At 49.7% G+C, this 15,067-nt stretch overlaps 1 protein-coding gene across 5 annotated transcripts; it reads right to left on the bottom strand.

Annotated features, from left to right (window-relative positions):
• Positions 1-208: 208 nt before the first annotated feature.
• Positions 209-5,940, bottom strand: FICD (FIC domain protein adenylyltransferase). 5 transcript variants are annotated; one of them, XM_017541196.2, is made up of 4 exons: positions 5,763-5,940; positions 4,814-4,878; positions 3,833-4,191; positions 209-2,990 (listed from the first exon to the last, which is right to left on the bottom strand). In XM_017541196.2, exons 3-4 carry the CDS (start codon positions 4,128-4,130, stop codon positions 1,918-1,920), a joined length of 1,371 nt encoding a protein of 456 aa, XP_017396685.1. In that variant the 5' UTR covers positions 4,131-4,191; positions 4,814-4,878; positions 5,763-5,940; the 3' UTR covers positions 209-1,917. The 5 variants fall into 5 exon arrangements, with proteins under 5 accessions (XP_017396685.1, XP_017396668.1, XP_037599017.1 ...); XM_017541179.2 differs by having other exon boundaries at positions 209-2,993; positions 4,814-4,939; positions 5,763-5,938; XM_037743089.1 differs by having other exon boundaries at positions 209-2,993; positions 4,814-4,922; positions 5,763-5,938.
• Positions 5,941-15,067: the final 9,127 nt, after the last annotated feature.

Raw genomic sequence — 15,067 nt, 5'->3', positions numbered from 1 at the left:
AAAAAAACCAAGAAAATCAGTAATTCATCCTTATCCACCTAGGTGGGTGGGTTATCCAACTTCTGGCTCACTTGCTCGTGGAAATCACCATCTTGGATCTGTTGCTCCCCCAGAACAGTATTATGAATAAGGCTAAAGGTCAGAATACCCCCATTGCCCTTAGGACAGATGGGAACACCTCCCAAATAAGAGAGCAGAGTCTCAGGGATTCATGTAATAAAATAACTTTATTAGAATCGGGAATTTGTTAAAATAATATCCTTCACATATAGCTAAAGTGCAAATTCTCTTGCTCTTAAGTAGAAAGCAAGCTCATCTGTCAGACCTTGGTGTGCTTATAAAACCAAGACGAGAAGAGTGTAAGAAGTACATCTGGCAGCATGAGAGTATGAAAACATTTTTTTGAATAATTATCATTTGGAGCCATTTCACGTATCTTTTCACTTATTTTTCTTGACCTTTCAAAAACACTCTGAATGTAGTATTTATACAACTGAATAACTATAAACTCTGTCAGAGCATTGGCCTCATTACTGTCAGGAACTGAATTCCCAAATCAAAGATAACACTGCATATTCGCTATCACTCACACATTGGCAAAGTGCAGTACAGTGTTAGACGTCACGGGCTCCATCACTGGGAAGGGGACCCAGTGACTTCCACCACTCTAAATAGCAGCAGTCATATTGGCACCTGTGCCATACGATTGAAAGAGAAGATTCTAATTCCATAGGATGACAGCTTGGAAACTTGGCCATATTACATAGAGCACTGCATCATTTCACAAGTCACGAGAAAAATAAGGCTACTCTGAGGCAATCTCTTCTGCCTCCCCAGGGGTACACAGGACAGCAACGGCCATGGAAGGTGGGGGTCCAGGCAGTAAGTAGGTGAAACTTCAGGACCAAAGGGACATAACCCCGCTGTGGCTGAATGTTTTTGCTCTGTTCAGTAGAAACTGGTGCTCTAATTCATTATCAAAAATGCTTAGTAGGTGTCCACGTGGCACGTTTTCTCAGATAGGTTCTTCAACATCTACCTACAGAAAACTCAGGCAGGGGAGCGAGGGCAGGTGCCTACTTGCATAACACCTGGTTTACAGCACGACACAGTTGGAAGGACGAGCCCAGAGAACTTTTAAACGAAAACATCTGGCCTGAGTTGCTACAAATGAAGTGCGAGAAAAGCACTGATACCCAAAGAAAACCAAATGGGCCAACCCCCTGTGTTTCCCCTGCCCACAAACAGCTCTTTATGGCTACCCCGATTCGTAATTAGAAAAACAGTCTCAATATGGAAAAATAGCCGCTGGCACTAAAGTTTGCAAACTATGGCTCAAAAAGTCTTCCTGGAGGTAAGTAGGGACTGAACTAGGAGCGTCATTCATTTTCTCTATGCAGTTTGCTTGGAAGTTAGTCACCACTGACCTAAACCTCGAGAAAGCCAGCTTTCAACCACTTCTTTCAGCTGCGACCGGGGTCCGACTTTCCAGTTGCATTCATGGAATCTCTCAGCCTGTTTCAGAGCAGCACGTGGAGTGATATCTGCCTCTGGGCCCTGTCCCACACCTCCTGGCTGCCCCTCCACCGTGGTGCAAATTCTGCTCCAGAACCTGTGTTCTGGTCACATGGCAGCACTGTTGCCCCTAAGGCACAGTCACCAGCAAGACAGCAGACACCACACAACACTGACTGGCTTGCTCCAAAGAAAATAAATAAGCCTGGTTGAATTATAAGTTATTTTAGAGACAAGGCTTAATAACTTAATTTTTTTTCTTTTTTAATTAAAACAACATTTGGAGGTAAAGAATGTTTCTCCTTTTGCTTTGGGAAGTGACTAGGTTTCTAGAAATGCTGTTTTTTGGTGTTTTCCCCCTACCTAGGGACATCCTTTGTCACTGAGGGAGGGTTTCTAGGGTTAGGGCTTCACAGGAAGCGTCTCCTTGAACCCAGAGTGGTTGGGCCGAGCTTCTGGCAGTGCCACCGAGTACTCAGTCGTGGCGAAAAGCAGGGTGTCCAGGGTGGTCTCAGTACACTTGGCGATGAAGCGAATGAAAGGCCTCACGTCGCCCTCGTTAGCAGCTTCCAACACGTGGTAGTACTCGGACCGCTGCTCCTTGCGGATGGTGATGGGCGGGTAGCCCGCCTGCATGAGGATGAGGTTCATGAGCAGGCGGGAGGTCCTCCCGTTGCCATCAATGAAAGGGTGGATGTAAACGAGTTTATAATGGGCTAAGGCTGCAAACTCCACAGGGTGCAGGTTCATGGCATCTTCCGAGTTGAGCCACTGTACAAACTCCTGCATCTGCTTTTCCACATCCTGCGGATGGGGAGGGATGTGGTGTCCAACTAGGACCTGTGTCGTCCGAAACCTGCCAGCTTCCACGGGGTCCACGTAGCCCAGCACCCGCCTGTGGATCTCCAGCACGTCGCTGATGGTGACGGAGCCGATGCGCGAAACCAGTGTCGTGTTGATGTACTTCATGGCCACGTGCACACCGATGACCTCGTTCTGTTCCTCCAGGCTCTTCCCGGGCACAGCGTAGCGTGTCTCCAGGATGTGCCTGATTTCTGAGAGGGTGAGGGTGTTGCCCTCGATGGCCACCGTGTGGTAGATGTGATGGTAGTAGGTCTCCTCCATGACCCTGCGCAGAGCCGAGTTCCCCTTCGGGATGGACATGACCTTCTTCACCTTGCTGTCGATGATGCTGAAATACCTCTGGTCAATCTCCTCCACGAGTGGCAGTGTCCGATCACGGTTGACCAGCGCTTTCTCATGGTAGGGCGAGATGGTCAGTGCTCTGGTGTATAAGTAGTCCGCCTGGATGATGTCCTTGTCTTCCTCCGAGAAGATGCCAAACTCGGTGAGTGCGTCCACGAAGTCCGGGTCCATCTTGAGGGCATGCATGAAGAGCTTTTGGGCTTTTTCCCGCTTGCCCTGGCGCTTCATCTCCAGGGCCTGGTTCAGGGCGGCTCTGGCTTCCAACTTACCTGCTGGAAGAGAACCAAAGAAGTGCTGTCAGGGAGGGTAGGGGGCAGAGGACATTCAGGTCTGTCACCTGTGCTGGTCTGCTGGACCTTTCCCTCTGGCCACAGCTCCCAATGTAGGCCCTCTCCTACATCTCCAGCTTGACCCGTGCTGGTGACACGGATTCCCTGCCCTGCAGGCCCAAGGTGTTAAAAACTCTCCACTCTTTCTAGGCCCTGGGGGCTTCACCGTCCGGGACTGTTCTTTCTCTCTTTTAACCCAGTGGTTTGATTGTGCGCCCCAGGGGACATTTGGTGACAGCTGGAGACCTGGTTAGTCGTCATAACTGGGGAGGTAGTAGGGGTGCTACCGGCAACTCAGGGGAGAGGCCAGGGATGCCACCACCATCTGACAATGCCTATGTCAGTCCCCACCACAGAGAACTCCTGGTGGAGGTGGGGAGCCTGCTTTTGCCCAAGCCCTGCTGTCCTGGCCCCTTGGCCACCTGTGAGGCTCAGCCCCACATATTCAACTTCCTTTAGTTCCTCAAATGCCCCCAGGCTCTCTCCTACCCTCTGGTCTCTGCCTGGAGGTCTTTTCCTTGGATGCCCTTCTCCTTGGATGACTCCTACTTACAACTGGGTCCCAGCTCAGGTGTCACCTCTTCCAGGCAGCCTTCCTGGTATGCCCCTACAGCCCTTTGTGCTTCCCATAACCACGATCATGACATTCTCAGTAATCTGTCAGCTTGTTAATGCTGGGAGCCCAGGGCTGACTTGTTCACAATACCCACCCTGCACACGGGACATGGCACACATTCTATAAATGTCTACGAGCGTTGAGGAAGACGGCCAGTCTGTCTTACCTGGAGAGGCCTTGGTCTTCACCACCAGCAGTGTTGCATCCCTAGAGGTGACGCTGAGCTCTGTGGATGGGCTGGTGCACCTGGTGGTGGCATGCTGCGCCCTGTCCAGTTTGCTCCTGAGCAGGTAGAAGCCTTTGAGCACAGCCAAGCACTGCTCCTCCACAGCCCCCAGTGGCAACAGCAGGGCCAGCAGGGACCCCAGCACCATGCTCAGCAGCGTCACCCACAGGAAGCGGCCCCAGAACGAGATCCATTTCGGTTCAGTCACCGCCATCACTGAAGCCATTGACATGAGCATCGTCTGGACTCAGGAGTGGGCCCCTTGCACATGTCCACAGGCGGCTGAGAGGGGGCAGGATCTGCAAGGAGCCAAGAGTTGCAGGAGAAACAGACATGTTCAGGATGCGGCGTGACTTCAGCTGGAAGATGAGCTTGGCGACTTCCTGTTCTTTTAGCTCACTAGAGAGATGGGGGTGTGGGGACAAGGCAAGGAGTGGATCTCACTAGAGGCGGGCCAGGCTGGAAGGACTGGGGCCACCTCCTGGGCAGTGTGACTGTGAAAATAACTCTACTGTGGTCCAACAAGTATCGAGCACTTGCCACAGTCCAGGCCCTGTGCTCAGCACCAAACGCCTCACACAGGCACCTCCTGCAATCTTCAACAGCGACTTGAGCTGATGTTTTCACCCCACTCTCCAGGTGAGGGAACTGAAGTTCAGAGAGGTGAAGTCCCTTGCCCAAAGTCACACTGTGAGCAATTGACAGCCTTAGGACTTGAACTGAGAAACTTCACGGCTCTAAAGTGATCCCCCTTTACCATACATCCCTGTGGCTTCTGATCACGAACACTGGGTTTGGGGACATATGTCAAACATTTGGGACGCAAATGACTGACAGAGATACACACAAGCAGATCAGCCACGGCAGTTCTGACACCCAATCTTCGATAAGCACAACTGCTGGGTGGCCTCATTTACTGCCCTCACCCTGATATTCAGCCACAGTGCCTGCAGTGCCCTTCCCCTCTTGGGCCTTCCGTTCCTGGCCTGTCCAGAAGGGACACCACCAAGAGGATGAGCGGTTGGAGCACCTTGAAAGGAACTCCCGCTGTGGGCCACAGAGCTTGGCCTCAGTGACAAGGGGGCTTGTATGTGCTTGGGGCTGGCAGTGGAAGTGGAGGGCGGCCAGGTATGCAAACATTATGCTAACAATAAGCACTTATTAGGCAACTATGGTGTGCTGGGCGCAGAGCTATGTACTGGCCACGCAATCGCCTCATCTCACCCTCATGCCACCACCCTATGAAGGAAAGGCTACCCCCAACTCCATTTTACAGACAAAGGAAATCAAGGCACAGAGAGCATAAGTTAAATTCCAGAAGGTCCACAGGAGGTAAATAGAGGCGTTTGGAAGGAAACCCCAGGGCCCCTGCGCCCAGTCCCCAGGTCACAACCTCCACCTTACTGCTAGGCAGGGCCTGTGCATCTGCTCTGGGCTGGTCCTGACTCAAGAATGACTGATGGATCACGGGGTTCAGAGTCTTATGGGGAGCCTGGCTTGTTGCCACAGAACATGTGGAATGGCTTAGGGTGCGCTTTAATAGGGGCGCGCTTGACGTGCTGCGCGGGTCCAGGGGTCTGGGAGGGCTTCCCGAGGGACAGGCTCCTGGACCGGGCTGTACAGGGCAAGGGGCAGTTCGCCGGTGCCAGGGGTGTGTGCGGGGAAGAAGTGCATTAGGGGAGGCGCGAATCTCTCCCCCTCACTTCCCTGGAAAGGGAGAAACTGAGGCCCGAAGAGGGAAGGGGACAGGTCTAAGTCCCCTCCAAGACTGCGGAGCCTCCCCTTCCCGAACCCCGCCCAGGGCTCGCGGCCCCGCCGCACCCTTCCCAGCTTCGTCCTCTCGAGTCCCTCGCGCTTGCCCCTTTCTCACCGCGCGCGGCTGTCAGAACCCCAAAAGCCTTCCCCGCGCTCCCAGCTCCGAGGCCGCCGGCTCCCGGGTACTCCTTCGCCGCCGGCCTCTGGCCCCGCCCTCGGCGACTCGCCATTGAACGGCCCGCTGCCCTCGTCGCGGCGGATTGGCTTTCCCGACTTGTCCTTCCTTCGCATTTCCGGGTTCCCGCGTCCGCGTCGGCTTCCCCGGGAAAGACGCGCCGTGGGCCACTCCCATTGGTTGTCGCTTGCGTTTGACTCGTTCCCGTAGCAGCCAATAAGCAGCGGGAGGGGCGGGGCCTAGGCCACTGGCGGGAGGAGCAGGTGCGGGAAACTGCGGCGCGCTGATTGGCGGGCCCGGAAACTCGAAGTTGCACGGCGGTGCCTTCCTCGGGTCTCCTCGTCCCGGAGCCTCTGTCGTGTGCCTCAGTTTTCCCGGGTGTGAAATGAAGATGCTGATGCTATCCACGCCTTCACCCTGTTAGCCTCCGTGACTGCGCAGCCCCTGTTCTTAGCCCCCACCCCATGCTGCTGGGTTTGCCGCCGCCTTCTTTCTCTTTCCCTCTCTGTCTTTTCCTCCCTGACTTAAAAATCTTATTTTTTTTTTCTTTTAAAAAAATGCAGGGTCTCCAGGTGTTGCCCAGGCTGGAGTGCAGCTCACTGCAGCCTTCACCTCCCGGGCTCAAGCGATCCTCCCACCTCAGCCACCCGAGTAGCTGGGACTACAGGTGTGTGCCACCACAGCCAGGGGAATTTTCTTATTTCTGATTTTTTTTTTTTTTTTTTTGAGACAGAGTCTCGCTCTGTCACCCACGCTGGAGTGAAGTGGCACAATCTCGGCTCACTGCAACCTCTGCCTCCCGGGTTCAAGTGATTCCCTTGCCTGAGCCTCCTGAGTAGCTGGGACTACAGGTGCGCGCCACCATGCCTGGCTAATTTTTGTATTTTTAGTACAGATGCTGTTTTACCATGTTGGTCAAGCTGGTCTAGAACTCCTGACCTTGTGATCCGGCTGCCTCGGCCTCCCAAGTGCTGGCATTATAGGCATGAGCCACCGTGCCTGGCCCTGATTTTTTATTTTCTGTAGAGACAGGGTCTTGCTAATACGCCCAGGCTGGTCTCGAACTTTTGACCTCAAGTGATCCTCCCACCTCGGCTTCCCAAAGCACTGAGATTACAGATGGGAGCCACCCTGCTCAATCCTTCCTGACTTTGTAATTTGCATACTCTCCAGAAGGACCTGGCTAGTTCTTTTGGCTTTCCAGAGAGAAATTTTCTTCTTGAAGCAGAGAATGGAAACCTCCATCTTAATCCACAAATGCTGAAATATCTAGGGAGGTGCCCCAGAAACGCTAAGCATTAAGAATATAGCAGTTCAGATTTTGAGGAGTCAGAGGGACCTGGGCTCAGAATCAGACTTTGCCATTTACTCTCTGTGTCATCTTGGGCATGGTACTCCTAGCCTCACTGTCCCCACTTGTAAAATGGGGACAAACAACCTACATTGCTTTTGGCATCCAGTTCACGATTTGCGGAAGGCTTGATACTTGAGATCTGACCTCTTCTGTGGCATGTAGTGCCCTCAGAGGCAGGGCTGTGTGGTGGCTGTGGGTGTCACTGTTGAGAGTCACACAGCCTTGGGTTCAAATCCCAGCTCTGTCACTTGCAAACTGAATCACACTCAGCAAGTGACTTGATCCTGTTGATCATCTGTTTAGGCTTTTCTGTAAACTGCACACAATGTGATAATATTAACTCTTCCCAGGGTTTTATGGGAGGGTGAAATGAGATTCTATACACCTGGCACAGAACAAACTCTTTCTCCCCTTTCTTACCTTCCTCCGTCACTCCTTCCCTCAGTCCCTCCCTCCCTCCCTCCCTTCCTTCCTCCCTCCCTCCTTTGTTCATTCTTTTTCCTCCCTCCCTCCCTTCTCTCTTTCTTTCTTCCTTCTTTCCTCTTTCTTTCCCCTCTCTCTCTCTCTCTCGCTCTCTCTCTCTCACACACACACACACACAGGCACTCTGTTGCCCAGGCTGGAGTGCAGTGGTGTGATCTTGGCTCACTGCTACCTCCATCTCTTGGGCTGTAGTGGATTCTCCCACCTCAGCCTCTCTAGTAGCTGGGACTACAGGTGCATGCCAGCTAACTTTTGTTTTTTGAGACGGAGTTTCACTCTTGTCACCCAGGCTGGAGTGCAATGGTGCAATCTCGGTTCACTGCAACTTCTGCCTCCCAGGTTCAAACGATTCTCCTGCCTCAGCCTCCTGAGTAGCTGGAATTACAGGTGCCCACCACCATGCCTGGCTGTTTTTTTGTTTTTTAAGTAGAGATGGGATTTTGCTATGTTGCCCATGCTGTTCTCAAACTCCTAGGCTCAAGCAATCCACCCACCTTGGCCTCCCAAAGTGCTGGGATTACAGGTGTGAGCCACCACACCTGTCTTCAGAGCAAACTCTTGATACAGATCAGCTGTTGTAATTATTTCTAGAAGACACCAAGTCATTGCTGCTTTATTATCCACAGAAGAAATGGCCAGAGCTGCAGGCTGCCCCACCCACCAGGGAGAGACCCCCATTGCACCTTGTATAGGTCTTGTTTTGATTCCAGTTTAGGGAAGCCACTGATCCACAGCACGGAACAAAGTGTCCGAGCCCAGGGCAGAGTTGGGGCTGATGACCAGAGTCATGCTGTCATGAAGGACACCACTGGGGACATTGCAAGGTGAGGACCAAGCAGCTTTGGCCCTTGTCTATTGGGCCCCTTGTTCATATCTTGTAACTGCCCCCTGCACCCCCCACAGCATTTACAGCTCCCAGCCCCCAGCACAGAGCATGGCACTGAGTAGATGCTCAAGCAATTTGGTAGTAATGAGCATGAAACACCTGCAGCAGGACAAACCATAGAGGTTTTTGGTTTGAGACAGTCTTGCTCTGTTGCCCAGGCTGGAGTACAGTGGGATAATCTTGGCTCACTGCAATCTCCACCTTCTGGGTTCAAGCGATTCTTCTGCCTCAGCCTCCTGAGTAGCTGGGATTACAGTCGTGTGCCACTCAGCTAATTTTTTTGTATTTTAATAGACACGGGGTTTCACCATGTTGCCCAGGCTGGTCTTCAGTTCCTGACCTCAAGTGATCTGCCTGCCTCGGCCTCCCAAAGTACTGGGATTACAGGCTTGAGCCACCGTGGCCAGCCAGAACCATAGTTTTTAAGGAACAATATCAGGGTGGTGATTATTCTTGTTTTTAATCTTTTCAACAAAGGTCATGAATATTTTTCTCTTGGAGTCCTCTGTATTGCACTTCCTGATGGCCCAATTATAATGTCATTGTGAAAACCTTCCCCAGAGGAGGGCCTGGCATGCAGCCAGCTTATGGGTGACAGTTGGTACATCAGAAAACAGTGACGCTCTGGGGGCGAGACAGATGTGCGCTCAAATGCAAGGCCCACCGCTTGCTAGCTGGGTGACCTTGAATAAGTCACTCATCCTCACTGAGCTGGGTATTATGGGACTTGTGGACCCCTGTCCACACCCAGGCATAAAGCAATGTAATTGTCTGTTTCTAAAGACACCCTCCTGTCTTTGTTAGCTCTTTAATTAGCTTAGGGTACGTGTAGTAAATGCAGAAGCAATGGGGGAACTGCTAATGAGTAAAACTGCCTGGCCATGAGACAATGGGGGGGCAGTGTGGCAGATTTGAGGGCACATGCCTTGTCTAAAGTGGGCAGCAGCTTCTCAGCTCTAACCCATATTTATTAGCTGGGATGCAGTCTAAAAAGTGGATACAGTTTTCAATTTTTCAAAAGAAATGTGAGGCCTAGATTTTTAAGCAGTATCTCAACATTTTTTTTTTCTTTTTGAGATGGAGTCTCACACTGTCGCCCAGGCTGTAGTGCAGTGGCACAATCTCGGCTCACTGCAATCTCCACCTCCTGGGTTCAAGCAATTCTCCTGCCTCAGCCTCCCGAGTAGCTGGGACAACAGGCACCCGCCACCACGCTCAGCTAATTTTTTTTTGTATTTTTAGTAGAAACGGGGTTTCACCATGTTGGCCGGGATGGTCTCGCTCTCTTAACCTCGTGATCTGCCCGCCTCGGGCTCCCAAAGTGCTGGGATTACAGGCGTGAGCCACCGCGCCTGGCCGTATCTCCAGATTTTAAGACAATTGGCATGCCTGCCGGCTGGCTTTCCAGGGTTGCCAGATTGTAACCCCTTTGTAGAGGGTAGTGGAAGATGGCAGGGAACACAGGAAGACAAGACTCAAGAGACTATTACAGCAAAATGATCCCATTGCTGTGTGTGGCCACCAGGGGGCAGTAATTCACTTGCCATCACTTGCCTTGTTAAATCTCCTTGTCAGATTACACTCAATTTTAACTCTTGACTTTGCATTGAGCTGTGTTGAATGCACAAAATATGGTCCCTGAAGCGATATTGAAAAGTTGGCTTTCTCCATCTTAAGCATTCTGTATTAGGTGAAAATTGCCTCCCCGTGGCCCACGGAGGAGTTTTCTAACCGCTTACCTTGACACATGACAAAGATCCCAGAAAAAGTGGCTGCATGGGAAATGTGTCCATTATGCAAAATAAAACAAGACAAACAAAACCTTCTGCATGTTTAAGGAACAGCAGTCAAACGCTTCTTGCTGGCAGAGTCAGATTCTATTGCTTAGGAAAAACAAAACTCCCTGGCTTCAGGCTGCATGGTATTGAGTTGGCTGCAGAATGACTCAACTTTATTACAAAGAAAACACACCACACCTGTTCTTGCTTCTTCACTGCTCTCCTCTTCCCCACTCCTGGATTTTTTTTTTCCTCCTTCTAACTTAATGCTGTGGCTGAAAAAGAGAGCCCACCAGCCTTTCTCCCTGACTACTGATTAATTCTCCTTTTAAGACATATCTGGTGAGGTCAAACCCAGTTTCTGAGGCATCACCAAGAAACAGGGTTTGGTGGACACCCATATGAGTGTTCCTGGGCCAAAGGCTTGTGCTGTGGCCTCAGCATGTTTCTCAGGTCATATGGGCTCAAATCAGCAATATTTCAAAACTCAGACATGCAGATGAGTGCTGTTTTCAGAGCAAATCATTTGGGGAAGTGACACTTTTGCAAAAAATTAGATATAACTGCCTTTCACTTGTTAAACAACTATTTTATTTCTTAAAAACAACATGAGATCATTACAGATAGAGAATCCACAAAAAAGAAGAAAATATATACATTCAAAATTCTGCTCAATATTTCTCTGTGCACATTTATTTATTTATTTTTGGGACAGGCTCTCACTCTGTCACTCAGGCTGGGGTGTAGTGGCACGATCTCTGCTCCCTGCAGTCTCAACCTCCTGGGCTTAAGTGATCCTCCTGCCTCAGCCTCCCAAGTAGCTGGGACTACAGGTGCGTGCCACCATGACTGGCTAATTTTTAAATTTTTTTTTTTTTGTAGAGACAGGGTCTCACTCTGTCACCCAGGCTGGAGTGCAGGGGCATGATCTGGGCTCACTATAGCCTCAACCTCCTGGGCTTAAGTGATCCTCCTGCCTGAGACTCCCAAGTAGCTGGGTTTACAGATACATACCACCATGACTGGCCAATTGAAATAATATATTTTTTTTTAGAGAAGGGGTGTCCCTATGTTGCCGAGTCTGGTCTTTAACCCCTGGGCTCAAGCAATCCTCAAACCTCAGCCTCCCAAAGTGCTGGGATTATAAGCATGAGCCACCACACCTGGTCATATCTATTTTTAAATGATGAAATATTTCAGACATCCAAAAGGCATTGACAGTGTAATGGGCACTTGTGTGCCTGCCATCCAGTTTAAGAAATACCATGTTGGCCAGGCACAGTGGCTCACTCCTGTAACCCCAGCACTTTGGGAGGCTGAGGCGGGCAGATCACGAGGTCAGGAGTTTGAGACCAGCCTGACCAAATGCTGAAACCCTGTCTCTACTAAAAATACAAAATTAGCTGGGCGTGGTATGCACCTGTAATTCCAGCTACTCAGGAGGCTGAGGCAAAAGAATCACTTGAACCTAGGAGGCGGAGGTTGCAGTGAGCTGAGATTGTACCATTGCACTCCAGTCTGGGTGACGAAGTGAGACTCCATCTCAAAAAAAAGAAATAACATGTCACCAATGCACTGAAGCTCCGTGGGTCTCCTTCCCTTCACATGCCCTTCCCTCCCTCCCAGAGGTCACCACCATGTTGAATTTGGTGCTACTGCCCCACGCATGGCTTTTGCTTTTATCCATAGGCATGTAACTATAATACATAATGATGCTCTGCAGATTTTTATACATTATATATACTCTGTGGATCCTTCTGCATTTTTTGGGTTCAGAATTATGTCTTAGAGATTTATGCTTGTGCTGATATGCATAGTTCTGGTTGATTAATTTTCTAGTGCTGTATAGCATTCCATTTACAATTTATTTTCCATTTACCTGTTGATGGGCATTTGGATTATTTACAGTCTTTCCCTATTACAGATTGTGGTGAAATACTTGTATGATTTTTTGGCACATGTGTGGAAGTTTCTCTAGGACAGAGTTTCTCAAAGAATCATTTGGGGGGGGGGTTTGAAAAACAACCACATGGGGCCTTGCTCCAGACCAATGAAATCCTCTAACTGCTGCTCTGATCCTCCTGTATCTTAGCTACAGGTGGAAATAATTGTACCCACCATGGTATCTTATTTTGGTCAGTGGTAACAACTGAGCACTTACCGCTTGCTAAGTAATTTGTAGGGTATCCTGTTGAATGTTTGTAATAATGCCATGAAGAAGGTATTATTAAACCGACTTTATAGAAGGTGACAGTGAGGCTCAGAGAAATTAGGTAATTAGCCCGAGGTCACACAGCAAGCAAGCAGAGCCAGGGTTCGCAAGCAGTCTTCCTGACTCAAAACTTATGGTTTTGACCCTCATGAGACCCTAGGCTTTCTGAGATCTCAGGTTACATTTTAGCTCCTCAGCTTTAGAGGTGGAAAAACTAAGGACAGAGCCATAATACAAATCCAAGCCTCTAGATTCCCTATCCATTAACATGTCACCTTCTACTATAAAAATGCTTTGAGGGTATGGAAGGAGCAAGGAGGAAAAATCTTAATAAAGTCATCTTCTCAATACAATTTCTGGCATCCACCCTACATCTGTTATCCATTGCTGTGTAACAAATATCCCCAGTGCTTAGTAGCTTAAAACAACAGCAAACATTTTTTACTTTACATTATTTTGTGCAGGTCAATCTGGTAGTAGTTTAGCTGGATGGTTCTAGCTGGCAGATTTTCTTGAGATTGTGGTCAAGATGTTGTGTGCGGCTGCAGTCATCTGAAGACTTGACTGGTGCTGAAGTTTCCATTTCCAAGGTGGCTCACATGGCTGATGGCTGGGGGCTTCAGTTCCTCTCATGTGGGCTGTTCCATAGGACTGCTTGAGTGTCCTCTCAACATGGCGGCTGGCTTCCCCCAGTATGAATACCCAAGAGTGTGATGTCTTTTATGATATAGCTTCAGAAGGCATACTTTAACTTTTGTTGTACTCTATTGGCCACAACACAGATCAACCTTGGTACAACATATGAGGGGGCTACATAAGGCTCACCAGGAAATGACGATCAGTGGGGCCCATCTTCGAGGCTCCCTGTGCTGTTGTGCACTGCCTCTTCCCTTCTCAGTCTCAATGATTCTGCCTGACAGGCTGACAGCGTGGACTTCAGGCCTCCTGGGCCTCACGTCGTGGACTCTTTGAGACCCCCAAGGCAGGGAGCGTCTGCATTTGTGAGACTCCTCTGTGAGAACCGTGGACTCCCAGTGGCTGACTGCCTTTCTCCCAGCTGTTTGCTGCATGCTTTCTAGCTGTACTACTCTAATTGGCCGGAGAAGCTGCCTATTCCTGCCTAAAAATATGGTCATGTTGACATGGAGACTGATTCAGGTGCTCAATACGCTGTTTTAGATCACAGCCTCTGAAAGATGTGACTAATACTTCCCTTCCTGCATGGGGTTGGTGACTCAGTTTGGGCCAGGGTGGAGCGAAGACCCAGTGGAGCCTGCATCGTCCCCCTTCTCTGATTTCTCTGTTTCAGCTGATTCAAGGCAGCCAGGGTCTGGGGGCTGCTGGGCAGAGGGGCTGTGGACCTCCCTGAGTCCAAATTGCAGTCCATTTTGATGACCCCCAAAAAGCTCTCGGTGGAAGCTCTCTGTTGCCATAGCAACGTGGAGATGTGGAAATTAACATGGGTGCCTGGCCAGCCAAGAAAGCCAAGCTCATAATACTCATTCCCTCTTTTAAATAGATAAGAATTCCCAGGAGGGCTTTGGACAGACATCAAAGGCCCTATTTCAGGTGTTGAGAAAATACTCTTTTAAAAATAATTGTGAAATGAATTCAGCCCTAATCAGAGAGATGGCAGTGATTTGGCGTTCTCAGAGGAACCGGAGAAATAAGTTTAGAGCCAAGGCAACTGTTTTTTTTTTTTTTTTTAATGACAGCTTTATTGAGATATAATTCACATACCACACAATTCTCCCATTTGAAGTGTACAATTCCATGGTTTTTAATATATTCACAGGGTTGTACAACCATCACCCCAATTTTAGAACATTTTCATTACCCCCAAAGAAAGCAAAGACCCTTTAGTAGCAATTTCCTGTTTCTCCCCAAACGCCCTCCCTCAGTCCCTGGCAATCTACTTTCTGTCTGTATAGATTTTTCTCTGCTGGATGTTTCTGGGGGTGCAGCTGCAAAATTACCCCCCAGGCTCGGGATGGATGAAAGGAAGCAGACTCCTCCGAGGCCATCAACCTGGCTTTCCTTGTTCCTATGGAATCCTATAATATAATGGCTTTTGGAGACTGGCTTCTTTCAGCATTTTTTTCTTGCCCTTTTATGGATCTTCACAGTTTTCCAACAGCAGTGTTTCCATGCAGTTTGAGAACAGTTCATTGGCTGGGGGTGCAGCTGCAAAATTACCCGCCAGGCTCCGGATGGATGAAAGGGAGCAGACTCCTCCGGGGCCACCAACCTAGCTTTCCTTGTTCCTTCTTGAGACATCTTGGCTGCTTGGCAACTGCGGTGGGAAAAGTGGCCCTTTGGAAGCATGGCTGGCCTGGCTGGGCTTCACACTGGCATGGAGTGGACATGCTTCCTGCGACTTCCTTTTTCGGGAGAGTTATAATCATGAGCAGCAGAAGATTACCAGGTGCCAAGCACCATGCTATGAGCATTCCGTGAGTTAGGATGATCTCATTGTTACAGATCTTTTTTTTCCCCTCTCTTTTTATGGGGATTCACTTAACAGCCACCTCT

This window comes from Cebus imitator, unplaced genomic scaffold (genome assembly GCF_001604975.1).
Source record: "Cebus imitator isolate Cc_AM_T3 unplaced genomic scaffold, Cebus_imitator-1.0 Scaffold8, whole genome shotgun sequence".
NCBI classification, from domain to species: domain Eukaryota; kingdom Metazoa; phylum Chordata; class Mammalia; order Primates; family Cebidae; genus Cebus; species Cebus imitator.
Note: the sequence above shows the minus strand (reverse complement) of the source record. Positions and strands in the feature narration are given on the sequence as shown.

Bases quoted from the DNA above. Each gene is read 5' to 3' on its own strand.
- FICD (XM_017541190.2), bottom strand. From the start codon at position 4,130: ATGCTCATGTCAATGGCTTCAGTGATGGCGGTGACTGAACCGAAATGG. The intron at 2,994-3,832 runs GTAAGACAGACT...GTTCTCTTCCAG, and splicing joins GAAGACCAAGGCCTCTCCAG to CAGGTAAGTTGGAAGCCAGA.